General features: G+C 34.7%; 3 protein-coding genes and 1 pseudogene across 3 annotated transcripts; 2 read left to right on the forward strand and 2 right to left on the reverse strand.

Annotated features, from left to right (window-relative positions):
- Positions 1-348: 348 nt before the first annotated feature.
- LOC106446202 (AT-hook motif nuclear-localized protein 5-like) lies at positions 349-3,024 on the reverse strand. Its single transcript, XM_013887903.3, has 5 exons — positions 2,055-3,024; positions 1,410-1,477; positions 1,195-1,326; positions 957-1,115; positions 349-876 (listed from the first exon to the last, which is right to left on the reverse strand). Exons 1-5 carry the CDS (start codon positions 2,560-2,562, stop codon positions 595-597), a joined length of 1,149 nt encoding a protein of 382 aa, XP_013743357.2. The 5' UTR covers positions 2,563-3,024; the 3' UTR covers positions 349-594.
- Positions 3,025-11,614: 8,590 nt separating this feature from the next.
- LOC125608175 lies at positions 11,615-12,601 on the reverse strand. The gene has a single exon (XM_048778137.1). It carries the CDS (start codon positions 12,599-12,601, stop codon positions 11,615-11,617), a length of 987 nt encoding a protein of 328 aa, XP_048634094.1.
- A 1,174-nt stretch (positions 12,602-13,775) lies between these two features.
- LOC106446203 lies at positions 13,776-15,020 on the forward strand. Its single transcript, XM_013887904.3, has 2 exons — positions 13,776-14,147; positions 14,296-15,020. Exons 1-2 carry the CDS (start codon positions 13,933-13,935, stop codon positions 14,885-14,887), a joined length of 807 nt encoding a protein of 268 aa, XP_013743358.2. The 5' UTR covers positions 13,776-13,932; the 3' UTR covers positions 14,888-15,020.
- Positions 15,021-15,248: 228 nt separating this feature from the next.
- LOC106448351 lies at positions 15,249-16,313 on the forward strand (annotated as a pseudogene).
- The last annotated feature ends 57 nt before the right edge of the window (positions 16,314-16,370 follow it).

The following is a 16,370-nucleotide window of genomic DNA, read 5'->3' on the forward strand; positions in this document are numbered from 1 at the left end:
GACAAACAAGCATATCTACCCCTGCGTATTGATACAGGAGCCGAGCGTATACGGTGTCCCAAACTGAGATACGCGAGACTGTAAACAATCCGTTAATCTTTATTACTGTCAAATGTATTTCAAACTCTCAAACAAATGTTGTATCATTGTAAAAAGGTGTTTTAGTTGAATAAATTTTCATTCCGTTAAAACGATTTATTTAACAAAATCATTATACGACTTGGTTATTTTTTCATGTGTTTCCTTCAACTTCGTTATTGTTAGATTTGTGATCCAACAACATAATTTTGAAAAATCAAATTATTAATCACAACCAGTCATTATTAAGAAGCTTGATGTAGCCAACAATTTATATAAATAAATTCCTTAGAAATAGAAAATGAATTATGTTACAATACAACAGATCAAATGTTAAGATAAAAAAAAGGAAGAAAAAAAATTCAAATCCTGAAGTCTCTCTGGTAATATCTTACTCCCAAGAAAATCCGAAACTAAGAAAATAAATCTACAACAACAGTTTATGCACAGCACCAAACGATATCTGAATGATGCTGCAATGTTCTAATAAGTAGTAGAAAGACAAGACTGACTGAATCATCCTCGTGTCAAGTCAATATCAGTGAGGTGGTTATTGTTTCTTGAGTCAGTTGTTCTGCTGCCACCACCACCAGGTCCTGCCCATCCTGGAGAAGAGTAGTCCAATGGCGTCTGAGCCGCCTCTGCTGCTGATTCTGTTGCTCGTGGCGACCGCTGCTGTTCACTGGCCGGCGTCTCCAGGCTGCTTTCCTTTTTGGTGGTGTTGTCTTCCTTTGACCCGCTTTCTTGCTTGATTACTTTAGCCTTTGCACTTCCGTATACAAAACTACACGCCACCACCTACAAAACCCACAATGCAAGTTTCGGTTTTTAAGTCCAATTAAAAAGTTTCTGAGGTTGATACTAAAGATGATATATACCTGAACGAGACTGGCTGCAATAAGCGTTCCGACGGTGCCACCAATCAGAAAACCATCGTGGCGGGAGAGAGACACACTAATACCTCCAGTTCTAGATTTAGACCCACCTTCTTCATTCACCAAGTAACATCCTTGCACACTTAGTATATCAAAATGCCCCTACACAGCAACCCCAAAAAAAATACAAAGAAGATGAAAATGGAGTTTGTTTGTGAGACCAAAGAGGAAAGTTTTGAACCTGAAAAGACAGAGTAGGAGCTGATGATCCGGTTTGACGAAGCGTAAATGCAGAAGCCGTTCCGGTTCCCGACATAATACAAAGGGCTCTTGGCCTCTGTTGTGAAAACGAAAGAACTTTTGAGACAATGTCCTACAAAATAAGAAGAAAAACGATCATAGAATTAAGCAAACTCAAAATGTATGATTTAAAATCAATGGAGAGTTTAAATGTACCTCTCCGGCTTCAACACTGATCACGTGGGTCGCGAAAGCAAATCCAGCTGAAGTGTTCATCCACTCACCTAATAATAGTAAAGCCAACCAAGTTAAAAACTTTTTGTAGAAGCTCAACGAGAAGATAACACAAGCAAACGAGAACCGGAAATTTTCATCACATAAACAGTCTTATGATTCCTTATACCAAAATCACATTCTGGATCCCTATCAATTCTCCTCAAATTCACAAATCACTAGGTTACCAAGATTGAGTTACAAAAGCTTCACTCATTAGGCACATGCATTCAAGTGCAGTTAACTAACAATCATATTGCTTTAACCAAAGTTAAGTCTCTAAATAACAAAGCTAAAAAGCAACTTCTAAACTCAAACATATCTAAGCCTTTAGTGTCCTAATTTCAACTAATCACATGTTACAAGCAACCCAGACCTCCTAACACTAAAGCTCACTTAGTGGAACCCCCAGCTTCCAAAACAGCAGCATGAATCAACCAAGAGAGCTAAACACAACTTATTTAACGGTGCTCAAGAGTTTATTAATTAGAGCTAAATAATATGTCACACAATTCAACAAAACCAAAAGTATCCAACTTTATAGTATTTTTTTTTTTGAAACTCAAATTCAGGAAAAAGAAAGCTGACCGAGATTAGCGAGACGCTGCTTTCTCCCAGTGCCAGGAGGTCGACCTCTAGCTCGTTTAGGAGCGTTAGGATCAGAGACTGGAGAAGAGATGTTAGGCTTTTGCAAAGACTGCATCGGAGAGAGTTCAAGATCACACCCTTCATTATTATCAGCAACATACTTCCTCGGCCGTCCTCGCTTCTTCTTAACCATCATCGGCTCCTCCGCAGCAGCAGCAGCTACCGAGTGATGAGGCGGAGGGGTAGGAATCGGCGGCGGTTGTTGCATAGTCGGAGACGAAGAAGAAGCAGCAGCAGCCATACCCATATGAATCCCATGGCTGAAGTCTTGGTGGTGTCTCTGCTCGCCCAAGGGAAACTGATGCTGCTGCTGCTGCTGGAGATTAGGGTTAGACATTGGCCTGAAACCCGGCGGCGCGTGGATGGCACTCGCGGATTGGGAGGAGAAAGGTCCTCGCGGGAAGTAGAAAGGAGGAGGGAATGGCATAGCTTCTCGACCTCCTTCCATGCATTTAAATTTCTACCGATAGATTTAGGAATCTGGTTTTGAGGATTCAAAGTCGGAAACTTTTAGGGTTTTGAAATAGAACCCAAGATTCTTCAAGCTGGGGTTTTTGTTAAGACCATTGTAAAATTCAAGAAACCTTGGGGGAATATATCAAAGATCTGTTTCGAATTCTAGAAGAAGAAACCAAACCTAGAGCTTTGAGCTCAATATAAATGCAGATTTGAATTCGGGAATGGTGTAGTGCGAATAGGTGAAGCTGTTCCTACACTATTACAGGACTAGTAGAAAAAGAAAAGAAAAGACAAGACAGAACACACCGAAATCTAGGGTTTCTGAGATGTAAATCGCAATGTACATCAGAGGGGAGAAAAAGGGAGAAGATGACAGAAGAGACAAAAGTGAGAGAGAGAGAGAGAGACTATAATTAAAAATTAAAAATACATTTTGAAAATTGAAGAGCGCTTTTGAGTTGAGTCAATTTGCTCAAAACCCATAAAGAAATGGGAAATTAGTAATATACCTAATACAGTGAAAGTAAGGCGATGACTGTGCATAAAAAGTATGTACATTTACATTTATAGCCCTATGATATATTACTCATGGTTTGAGTTTGTAGATTATTAGGTGTCACGTAAATTGTAAAGATTCTCTACATATTTTAATTTCTAAAATTAAATTAAAATTACGTTTTTCTCTCTCATTGTCCTTGTTTTCTTCTCCATCTTCTTCCTCTGTTTCTTTTTTACTTTTACAGAAATATAGTTCCCGATCAGATTATGGTGATTTTGTGTTCTTGTTTTGTCTTTGAATAACTACATTTATATGTACATTTTTAAAGAAATGGTCCAGTGTGTCCGACTGTGGCAAGGTAGGTGGATGAAGATCGGTGAATAAGAACGGCATCACTGGATTTTGTTCCCGGACGTCCTTCTTTCACCGCTCGCCAATCTAGTAGTGGCTCCGAAAGAGGGGGGGGGGGACCTCGCCTACTGTTAAGAAGATGAGAGGACGACCTACTGGTTCTAGCAAAAGGCTCAAGCTTTTGGTAAATTTATATTGGAATCTACTTCTTCCTCACGTGATGGAATTGGAAAGTTCTGGTGGGTTGGATCTTCTTTGTCAGCTGCTATCTATTAGAATATAATATTAATGGTGAATATGGTAAACAATGACCTCGAGAATCTCCTTCTCAAATTTCTTATACGCCCCTCAACGTATCTTGTTCAAGCAAGAATGTCTTATGAGTGTAGTCTTCGGTTACGGAAAAGTTTAGCCTGGTTAAGTTTATTTCTGGTTTGATAATCTTTCTTATAACCATGAGGGATTATATTTAAAAATAGATTATATGAATTTTTAGCCTGTTTGCTTTCCCTTTTGGCTTGTTAAATTTTTTTGTAACCAATGATGTAATATATTTTCATGTAATGAAATTGTCATATTGTCAAGTTATTGTAGGTACCATTTGACTTCCGTAAGATAACATGTCCTAACTTTTACAAGTGTGATTAAACTCAAACTTTACACATATATCGAGTTTGCTTGGTTAGAAAATATGGAAACTTGTTATAGCAATGAAACGTTCTTGTACCCAACGAGGGATGGTTTTTAAAAACCGGTTATAAGAAAGTTTAGCATAATTGCGTTCCTTTTTGGTTTGTTAAATTTTTTTGTAACTAATGATGTAATATATTATCATGTAATGAAATTGTTTTACTGTGCAAAGTGTTGCCTATACCATTTAACTTTAGTAAGATAAGCAGCTTCAAGCTTCTTTAACTGTAATTAAACTCAAACCTTCGCCATATATCGACCTCGCTTTGTTAGAAAATATGAAATTTGTTATAGCAATGAACACAAAATATGACATAATATGAATACTAAATGAGTTTAGCCGGGTAACAAATATATGTTTATTGTCCTTAAATTACTTAACCATCTACTGGATTTCCCTTGATATAAATGGTAAAAAATACAAGCTACAAAATTATGTTTGCCGGCTAACTCAGTTAATTTTGCATCTGATATATTGTCAAACTATATATGTAAACTTTTTGATTCAAATTTAAAGACAATCAAGTAATACATGAATTTCATCTTAAACTGAGTGAGAGAGTGACACTTTTGATATACTTGGGAAAACTTTAATTATTAACCACCATTTAATCCAGAATCGGTTAAGAAATTTTATTAGCCATCCAACAATGTTATGTATCATGTCTAGTATATAACGTAACTGTATACTATTTTGGTTTATTACAATGCACCAACAAGTTATGTGTGGCTATCTCAAGATAAAAGGGATATGTCTCCGTACTCAATTAGTTTCTGTTAAAAGCTAGAGTCCCTTATCTTGATTCACATTGCAAAAGCTTGACCATATTTCCCACGACCAAGTTTAACTTGTTAGATGGAATCAAGTTGTCAGCAAGATGAAAAAGAAGAAAGAAGAAGATCAGTGAGAGGTGCTGTGTTAGTTGTAGATCTACGAATCATCCAAAACAACAACACAAATAATACATGTAGTTTGTAGTTAAAGAAAAATGAATCACCAATTAAGATAAGAATAAGTTCATATGTTTGTATAAGATTGAAGGTTGCTGGGAACATACAGAGAGAAAAATGGAGAAAGGAGGTGAAGCAGAAGATAGAGAAATCTTTAAAATATGAACCAAACTGATGGGGAAAAAGTTGTAAAAATATATAATATAAAAATATTTAATATACCCACTTGTCTGACTGAGTACTTTGCGTGTGAATATTAAGAAGATATAGTTTAGGAGTGAGGCTGTATAATAATAACGTACGTAGTAGGGGTATATCGGTCCGAAAAATTTCGACACAAACTAAGCAAACTCTAAATGTGTATTCCCTTAATTATGCTAAACTCTTTGTGTGTAGAATGCAATTTCTCTTGAGTTAAAAGCATTCTCTGAACTGAAGGCTGAAAAGACTTGAACAGCAAAGCTACTCTCTCTCTCTCTTTCTTTTTTATAAACAATTAGAGATAATTCATTAATTCTGGGAAACTATTCATTAACTCGTTTAATACAATAAAGAAAAGTGTAATACAAACACTTACTAACTAGGTTAAGACCCGCGCTTTGCACGGAATGAACATTATATATATAAATTATTTTATATATTATATGTTTATAACATATTATGATATAATAAATATATATTGAATAATTAAAAAGTCATTATATACTACTTATATAATTAAATATGTGCGAACATATAAATAAATTTTATAAATCAAAAAAAAAAAAATTATATTTGATATGATATATAATTAAATTTAAATGATAGTAACATATATGTGGTATATTTTAATATTAATATTTATTAGATGATGCTTTTTGCTCATATTTTTTTTATCATTTATATCTGTTATAGCAAAAAGGCTAATTAGTGATAACAAAATTTTCACTGTGAGATTAATGGTTTAAATAATTTATAATATTTTAAAAACTTAAGTTGTCAATATTTTTCAAAATTTTAATCAAAAAAATGTTCAAAATAAATTTCAAAATTAAGATATTTATGTATTTTTATATGGCATATAGTTTAATTTAAAATGATACATATATTTATATATCTTTTATTTTTGATACTTATTAAATGAGACTTTCAACTTATATTATTTTTTAATTATTTGTATCATGTCATAACAAAAGTTTTAAATCATAGATCACAAAATTTGAATGTGAAACTTTTAACAGTTTTAGTAATTTATACTCGTTTTTAAAAATTCAAAATATAATACTCTCTCCGTTCCTTAATGATAGACTTTCTAAAAAAAACGTTTGTTTCAGAAAGATGTATTTTTGTGTTTTCTATGAAAAAATTGTAAACTTCAAAAAAATTAATTGTCTTTATTGAACTATTATTGGTTAAAAGTTATTAAAAATCGAAAATTACAGAAAACGATACATTTATTATGGTAGTTTAATGTGTTTTCTTAATATGTGTAAAAATACTAAAAAGTCTATCTTTTAGGAACGGAGGGAGTATATAAATAAATTTTTTAATTTTTATTATATGATTACTATGATTGTTTAATTTATTTTAATAGCTTAAAATGAAACAAATATAATTATAATACACACTTATTTTTATCAAATCTTTATTATTCAAAATCATTAATTGTTATATATACTTTAGCCACATTAGGCAATTCCGTAATCTTATTTAAGGAAATAATGAAGCACATTAATAATGTATTTATTGTGGTTTATAAAAAGCTTATTATATATTTAGATTGACCAACATATTTCTCTAAGGATTCTAAGAATCATTTTAATGATGACATGTGGCTACAAAAAAATGTTGCAATGCTTCTCAAATAATATATAAGGGATTTACTAGCTATAAATAAATATATAGGAAAATTATAATTTCAAGATACACTTTTCATATTGACTTTTCAATTATAATTATTTTTATAATATTTTAGATTTATTATAAAAAAGATAAAATTAGTCTTCTTAAATCATTTATAAGTGTTTAAAAATTATTTATAGAAGTTTATAAATTGAATCTCTCTAAATATTATCCCTAAATAAAAATTACTAAATTCCTATATCTGAATTGTAAAATATTTTTGATTGAATGTTTTTGGAAAATTTTAACTTAATGCATTTCAAGCAATTTTTTGAAAATATAACTTTGTGATAGTATGATGCCTGATTAGGTAGTTACGATTTAATAATAAAAAAATTATGGCAAAGATTATGTGTTTATAAGAAATTGCTAAAGATAATGAATATAACTATGCTAAAAGATACTTTCTCGTAAGCAAAATAAAAAAAAAATAAGAAAAAGAAAATCATGTAATAACCAAGATATTTGTTAATATTTGACAAATAAAAAATTTATACAATAGTAAATATGTAAAAATAGTCATATTTTGGTTAAAATATATTTTTTGTTATAATTATATTATATATTGTTTCATATATAAGAGGTGTCTATTTGTTTGATCATGTTACGTAAATAATAGAAAGTAGAAAAGAATAATAATCTTAATAAATGAGAAGAAGAAGTAGTATACCAAATAAGAGAGATTGATGTTATTACGTTCGAAAGGGGCGTCATAAAATGATCGCAATACAATTCCTTATATAGAAGAGGTTTCGACAATTGTTACTGTGAGTTTTAAATGATATGGGCTCCATATCAACTCTCACACGAAAGTGTTGCTGACTTTCGTAACACTCCCCCTTGGAGACCAGTATCATTAATGTCTCATGTATATCATCTCTTGTTGCCTCATTAAAAACCTTTCTTGGAAAACCCAGTAGGAAAAACCATAGTAAGGCAAAAAGAGTACAACTCAGAAGCTCCCCCTCGAATAGACGATCGTTACAGGTCTTGTTGATGACGCATTCCAATGTTGTAAACATGTTTTCTGAATGTCGTAGTGGATAGTGACTTCGTAAAGAGGTCTGCAGCATTATCACAGGATCGAACATATCTCACTTCAATTTCTTTATTCTTCTCGAGTTCTTGGGTATATGAGAAGAACTTTGGTGGAATATGTTTGGTTCGGTCACTTTTGATGTATCCTTCCTTTGTTTGAGCGACACATGCTGCATTGTCTTCATATATGATGGTCGGTTTTGAGTCGACGTTGATCCCACTACTTGATAGGATGTGTTTACTTATTGATCTGAGCCAAACACATTCTCTGCTTGCTTCATGGAGAGCGATTATTTCAGCATGGTTCGAGGAAGTGGCTACAAGTGTTTGTTTTTGGGATCGCCATGATATAGCGGTTCCTCCAACCGTGAAAACGTACCCTGTTTGTGATCGAGCTTTATGAGGGTCAGATAAATATCCTGCATCTGCAAAGCCAACTATTTCTCCGTTAGTATTATTAGGATAAAATAATCCTAAATCAATCGTTCCTTGGAGATAGCGAAAGACATGTTTGATCCCATTCCAATGTCTTTGCGTAGGGGATGAACTAAATCTTGCCAAAAGATTAACAGCAAATGATATATCAGGCCGAGTACAATTAGCAAGATACATAAGTGCTCCTATTGCACTTAAATATGGCACTTCAGGACCAAGTATATCTTCATTTTCTTCGTGTGGTCGAAAGGGATCATTTTCGACATTAAGTGATCTGACGACCGTAAGAGTACTAAGTGGAGTCGATTTGTCCATGTTGAATCGTTTCAACACTCTTTTCGTATATGTAGACTGGTGTACAAATATACCCTTTTGAGAATGCTCAATTTGTAGGCCAAGACAATATTTTGTTTGTCCGAGATCTTTCATCTCAAATTCTCCTTTTAAATAATCAGATGCCTTTTGTATTTCGACTTTAGTCCCAATAATATTTAGGTCATCAACATATACGGCAATGATAACAAATCCAGATGATGTTTTCTTGATGAAAACACATGGGCATATAGGATTGTTTACATATCCTTCTTTAGTTAGATGTTCACTGAGACGATTATACCACATGCGTCCAGACTGTTTTAAACCGTATAATGATCTTTGCAATTTTATTGCACATAACTCTTTAGGTTTAGAACTTAATGATTCTGGCATTTTAAATCCTTCAGGGATTCTCATATAAATATCAGTGTCCAAAGATCCATATAAGTATGCAGTAACAACGTCCATTAGACGCATCTCTAGATTTTGATTAGCCGCAAGACTCATCAAAAATCTAAATGTGATTGCATCCATAACAGGAGAATATGTTTCTTCATAATCGATTCCAGGTCTTTGAGAAAATCCTTGAGCTACAAGACGAGCCTTATATCTCATAATCTCGCTTTTCTCATTTCGTTTCCGAACAAAAACCCATTTGTAACCAACTGGCCTTACAGCTTCAGGTGTGATTATAATAGGACCAAATACCTCTCGTTTGTTAAGTGAATCGAGTTCAACTTGTATTGCATCTTTCCATTTTATCCAATCATGTCTCTTTTGACATTCCAAGATAGATTTTGGTTCAGGGTCATCATTCTCTTCATCTATTTCCTTCGAAACAAAGTATGAGAAAAGATCATCAACACCATTCACTTTGTTTCGATTCCATATTTTTCTATTATGAATGTAGTTAATAGAAATCTCATGATTTTCTTCAGAATCATGATGTTCAACATTCTCATTGACCTCGCTGTTAATCTCTTCCAACTTTTCTGCTATATTGGAAGAATTTTGTTTTTCTGACTCCTTTCTTTTTCTAGGATTCTTATCCTTAGAACCAATAGGTCTACCACGCTTCAAGCGTATTTTAGACTCTCGTGTATTATCTTCTACTCCACGTTCATGTGGCATTTCTAAGCGAGCAGGAGTATTTGCAGCCGGTATATGGGATTTTGTAACCAATTTGGTGTCTGCAAAAGCATCGGGTAGTTGATTTGCGATGCTTTGTAAATGCATAATCCGACGGACCTCTAATTCTGATTGTTTTGTAGGAGGATCAAGGTGTAGTAAAGATGGTACACACCATTTGATATCCTTTCCTACTTGTTTATTTTCTCCCCCTAGAACTGGGAATACTTTTTCATCAAAGTGGCAATCAGCAAAACGTGCCGTAAATACGTCACCAGTTTGTGGTTCTAGGTATCGTATAATTGATGGAGAGTCACAACCAACATATATCCCTAACCTCCTTTGAGGTCCCATCTTTGTACGTTGGGGAGGTGCAATCGGCACATATACAGCGCAACCAAAAATTCTTAGATGAGAAATGTTTGGTTCTCGTCCAAAGGCTAACTGTATTGGAGAGTATTTGTGATATGCACTTGGTCTTATTCGAATCAATGCTTCTGCATGCAAAATAGCATGTCCCCACACAGAAGTTGGGAGTTTAGATTTCATAATCAATGGTCTTGCAATCAGTTGCAGACGTTTAATTAATGATTCGGCCAAACCATTTTGTGTATGAACATGAGCAACAGGATGTTCAACATCAATTCCAGTTACCATACAATAATCATTGAATGCTTGGGAGGTAAATTCACCAGCGTTGTCCAGTCTAACTCTCTTTATCGGATAATCAGGAAACTGAGCTCTTAGTTTGATTATCTGAGATAAAAATCTCGCAAATGCCATATTTCGAGAGGACAATAGACAAACGTGTGACCATCTACTCGACGCGTCGATCATTACCATAAAATAATAGAATGGTCCACAAGGTGGATGTATAGGTCCACAAATATCGCCTTGAATTCGTTCAAGGAACTTTGGTAACTCTTTATCTATTTTGGTTGGCGATGGTCTTATAATCAACTTTCCAAGAGAACACGCAGTACATGTCATTTTATTCCCTTGATAAACTTCTTGGGGTTTCAGTGAATGACCATGTGAGTTCTCGATGATTTTTCGCATCATTGTAGTGCCTGGATGACCAAGACGATCATGCCATAGTGTAAAATCACTAGAATTTTCCTTAATCACCAAATGTGATTCAATGGCACTTATATATGTATGATGTAGACCAGAAGAGAGTTTTGGTAATTTTTCCAATACCTTTTGTTTTCCCGATTTCTCAAGAGTAATATACATATACTTCTTTCCATCCTCAGTTGCAGACTGAGTATCAAATCCTTGAAGATATATGTCTTTAAAACTCAACAAATTCCTTTTAGAATTTGGAGAAAATAGTGCATTATTTATCGAGAATTTTGTCCCGTTGGGTAACGTGAAATGGGCTTTACCAATTCCTTCGATCAAGTCTGCAGGACCCGATATTGTATGAACAGTGATATTTGTCGGTTTTAGTTCAGAAAAATATTTTCTGTGCTTCAGAATAGTGTGCGTTGTTCCACTATCTGGTATACAAATATCTCTAGCATTGATCTTGGTTGATGTTCCATTTGTAATGTCCATTTCTGAGACAAACAAAAAGAATTAACATAAGATAATATTATTCATAAAATATTATACATCATTAGCAAACATTAAACACACAATAATTATACATAAGAAGGTGAAAAGCACACAATAATTATACATTAATCTTCCACAAACAACAATTATTTATGGTATAATTGTGGAATTTCAAGAGTCACATGATGGGCACTTAGGCTTCCGGGATAGCGGTCTCCTCGAAATCATTCACAAAGTCAGACGCATCGAGGTGCGTTGTACCCTCAGAATGTTCCGCAAAGTTTACTTCCTTTTCTTTTCCTTTGACGGACTCTTTGTATAGAGCGCAAAGGTGTGCAGGGGTACGACATAAACGAGACCAATGTCCCTTAGTACCGCATCTGAAACAAGCTTCTTCTCGCTTCTGGGAGGTATTTCCTTGGTGTTCTTTTCCCTTAGGGGTTTGCTCAGAGCGGACCCACTGGAATGACTTCCTATCTTGTGGATTGTACTTTCGTCCACGTCCACGGTAGTTTTGACGACCACGACCGCGACCCCAATAGGCTTTATTTTCCTTGACTGGTTTCTTTGCATCTAACGCGTTTGCTTCAGGAAACGGTTTTGAACCAGTTGGACGAGTCATGTGATTCTTGATCAGAAGCTCGTTGTTTTTTTCTGCTATGAGAAGCGCCACAATTAATTCTGAAAATTTGGTATATCCCCGCAACCTGTACTGTTGTTGTAGGGTGATGTGGCTCTTATGGAATGTGGTGTATGTCTTCTCAAGCATTTGAGATTCGGTGATTGTTTCACCACAATATCTCAATTTGGCCACAATCCCTAACACAGCCGAGTTGTAATTCATCACTTTGTCGAAATCTTGAAATCTCAGACTCTGCCATTCATCCCGAGCAAGTGGAAGTGTTATGTCTTTCTGATGATCAAAACGATCTTTCAGAGACTTCCATAGCTCTTTAGGATCTCTCATGTTGGCATAGTCATAAATAATACTTTCATCAAGGTGTCTTCTAAGGAAGATCACCGATTTAGCCTTTTCTTGAGGCGTTGAAGTATTAATCTCTTTAACGGTCTCGGATAGACCAAGAGATTCAAGATGAAGTTCGACATTTGTAACCCATGAAATGTAGTTGGTGCCGGTGATGTCTAGAGCGGGGAATTGGAGCTTCTCCATGTTTGCCATTGGATTTCTAAAATCAAATAATATATTAGAATTTCATAATTTTAAAATGAACCATTTATATTAATAATACACGCAATTACAAGGAGAAACAGCGCATAGAAAAGTAAACCGACATTGAGCGTAAATTCCTCAGGAGCAAATTCTCCGATAAAAAGACCGTACATAGAAGCAAAAATTAGAATTGCACATACAACCAAAAATATGCGAATCATCCTTTTTGTAATGATAAACCGTAATGGAGCGATTTGAAAATATTTGAGAGAAGATGAAATGTTTTGGATGAAGTAAATGAGTGAGAAATGAGTATATTTATAGATAAAAACACTGTTCATAGCCGTTAACTAGCCGTTTAGAAAGTAATTTTTTTTTTTTTTTTTTTTTTTTTTAAATTTATATATGACCGTTGGAGGTAAAAGAAAAACATAAGATAGAAAAAAAATTAATCATAAACAATCAGTGAGCAATTATAAAATTTATCAATTTAAACATATATATAAATATATGTGCCTACTTAAATATATTTAGTTATCTATGGGGATAAAATTATCCGTCAAATTTGAAAGCAAAAATATTAAGGTGATCAAATCTGTAAAATAATAAATTATGATAATGCACTCAAATATAAAATAACAAGTTAAATGTTTAGGCGGTATACCGGCCATCATGGTGCCTTAAGCAACCATTGTAAAATTAACAATAAAAGGCGGGGCGGCAGGGCCGCACTCCGGTAATCATAAACAAATAAAATGGAGGCCCCACTCCGAACATAATAATCAAAAGAAAGAATTATAATAATAGAGTGATCGTGCTGATAACGTGTTATAATTATATTATATATTGTTTCATATATAAGAGGTGTCTATTTGTTTGATCATGTTACGTAAATAATAGAAAGTAGAAAAGAATAATAATCTTAATAAATGAGAAGAAGAAGTAGTATACCAAATAAGAGAGATTGATGTTATTACGTTCGAAAGGGGCGTCATAAAATGATCGCAATACAATTCCTTATATAGAAGAGGTTTCGACAATTGTTACTGTGAGTTTTAAATGATATGGGCTCCATATCAACTCTCACACGAAAGTGTTGCTGACTTTCGTAACATTTTTCATGTTTTTGCTGATTTATTTTTTTAATTTTCCCCTTTAATGAAGGATAAAATAGTCATTAACCTTTCTTCTTCTTCATTAGGTCTTTTTGTTTCTGCATATTTCCAGGCGGCTGCACGATTTCTTTTTGGTTCTTTCCATCAAACCCTAATTTTCTCAATTTCCCTTCCTGCAAAATCCAACCGAATTGAACTCAGAAAAATCTCAGAGGTTTGCGCAAGATGGGGAAACGGGGAGCTAACAAGCTTACAAAAGCTCAAGGAGGACCGAGTCTCAAGTCTGTGCTCAGACACGACCACTTGAAGAATCTCGCTCTCTGGTCCACCGCTGGAGATACTCCCATCCCGTCGCTAGCTACTTTTTTCGGTCGGCGTCTCGCTGCGGACGGAGAAGCTTCCGACATTCCTCATGATCCTGATCTCTTCTCTTGTCAAAGGTATTACCTTTTGCCGATTAGCTAACATTGCTTATTTATTCAGATAGAGAGTCTGTTTGTTTAATAATGTTGACAAAAGATATCATCTTTTACATTTTAATGTTGATTTTTATCGAAATTGGATTTATATGTATTTTCTCTCGTGTAGATGTGAGACTGTTCTCCAGCCTGGCTTCAATTGTAATGTTAGAATCGAGAAGGTTTCTGCTAATAAGAAGAAACACATGAGGTGCAAGAAGAAGAAGCCTAACATGTTTCTCCCTCAGAACAATGTAGTTTACTACTGCAACTTGTGTTCTCACCGTAATCTCAAGAGAGGAACTACAAAAGGTCAGATGAAAGACATGTACCCGCCCAAGCCTAAAACAACTCGTCCACGTCCCAAGATTGATAAAGAGATGATGGTGGTAGTGCCTCAAGGAATCCAAAGTAGTAACACACTTCCTTGTTCACCTGGAAGAAGAGTTGAGAATGATCAGGTGGAGAATAATAGTAATGTGGAGAATACGCCAAAGCCAATGCTTACACTGGAGAGAGAGAAGAGGATAAGGAAATCCAAAAGTAAGAAACCTATTGAGCCCGAAAGTGTTCCCGAGAAAAAAGCAACAGTTGGTGGTGGTGGTGGTGGATCGAATAAGAGGAAGAGAAAAGCATGGACAAGTATGAAGGAGTTGTCTGAGACTACAACAACAAGCAAGAGTTCCAGTTCTGTAAACTTTAAAATACCTTTTCTCTTGTGATCTGCTTCTGTGTGATATCTGACCTAACACAAAATGAGCTTTTTCGAATTAGTCCCATCTCTTGTCTCTGTTTTCATCACCTTCTACCTCTTGTATATTTGTTATTACTAATTGTTAGTATTAATGACTCTAACACAGACTAATCAATTACACGTCCTAGTCAGTATAATGTGTTGTCAATATAAAACTCACTTTTGATTTGTAAAACCGAGTATATGGAGTACATATTAGTGTTAGTGACACTAACACTGACCAGTAAATTACATGCCCTGGTCAGTTATCAATATGAAGCTCAATTATTATTATCTGAGATATAGATTCATAGGTCATCAAGTACGTTAGACTGGTTTTAAGATCATTGCATTCTCATATATTTTACAGATATATCGGTTTCACAGTTAATTTGGACCCTTAATTAATACCTGCTCGAAGTTTATATATATGCTCACCCATTAGTCAACTCTGTTTTGGAGAATCCAAAGAAAAATAAACAAAACAAAACTATACGTTAAACAAAGACCAAGATCATAAACAGAAAACAAGTCAGATATGGACTAGCGAACTTGTTAAGTTGTTATAGAAATCATTTGTTTCTTCTTAGTTTCGTCTCATAACCAGAAAAGTAAAAGCATGGCAACCGCAAAGAAACTCTCTGCTTTATTTTCCTTCTCCTTTCTCTTTTGTCTTCTCATCACAACTAACCAAACTATGTCCGGATCCGACCACATGGACAACTTTCTGCAACAAAACATCCGGAAACTTCACTCTCAACTCAACGTACAACACAAATCTCAAACACTCTTCTCTCCTCTCTAAGCAAGTAAGCAACCAGTCCTCCCTCGCTAACTATTATAACCTCACGACCGGTCTAGCTTCAGACACAGTCCATGGAATGTTCTTGTGCACAGGAGACGTCAACAGAACAACTTGCAACTCCTGTGTCAAGACCGCAACAATCGAGATCACCAAAAACTGTACCAACAACCGTGAAGCAATTATTTACTAGTTCGATTGTATGGTTCGCTACTCTGATAAGTTCCTCCTCTCAGCTTTAGGAACACAGGCTAATACCTTTTGTGGTCTACCGATCGAATACCCAAAACAATTGGCAAACTTAGACAGAGATTGTCTGATAAAATGGGTGAAATTATCGTCAGATCATCTATGCTATCTTCGTCGCTTACTCCATATTATCTTATGGATACGACTAGGTTCGTTAACTTGTATGATCTTCAATCTATTGTTCAGTCAGTGCACTCCTTATTTGGATCCTGTAAACTGTACCACATGCCTGAAACTTGCGTCTCAAGATATCACTGAGTGTTGTAGTGATAAGCGTTGGGCTATGATCTGGACTCCTAAATGTCTTGTGAGTTTGGATACCTACATCCCCTACTCGCAGCGGTTCCTTCTCCATCAGAGGTGAGCATAAATATAAATATAAATATATATTTGTGTATAAAATGATGGGTTTATATCTAGA

Source organism: Brassica napus, chromosome A4, assembly GCF_020379485.1.
Source record: "Brassica napus cultivar Da-Ae chromosome A4, Da-Ae, whole genome shotgun sequence".
NCBI lineage: Eukaryota > Viridiplantae > Streptophyta > Magnoliopsida > Brassicales > Brassicaceae > Brassica > Brassica napus.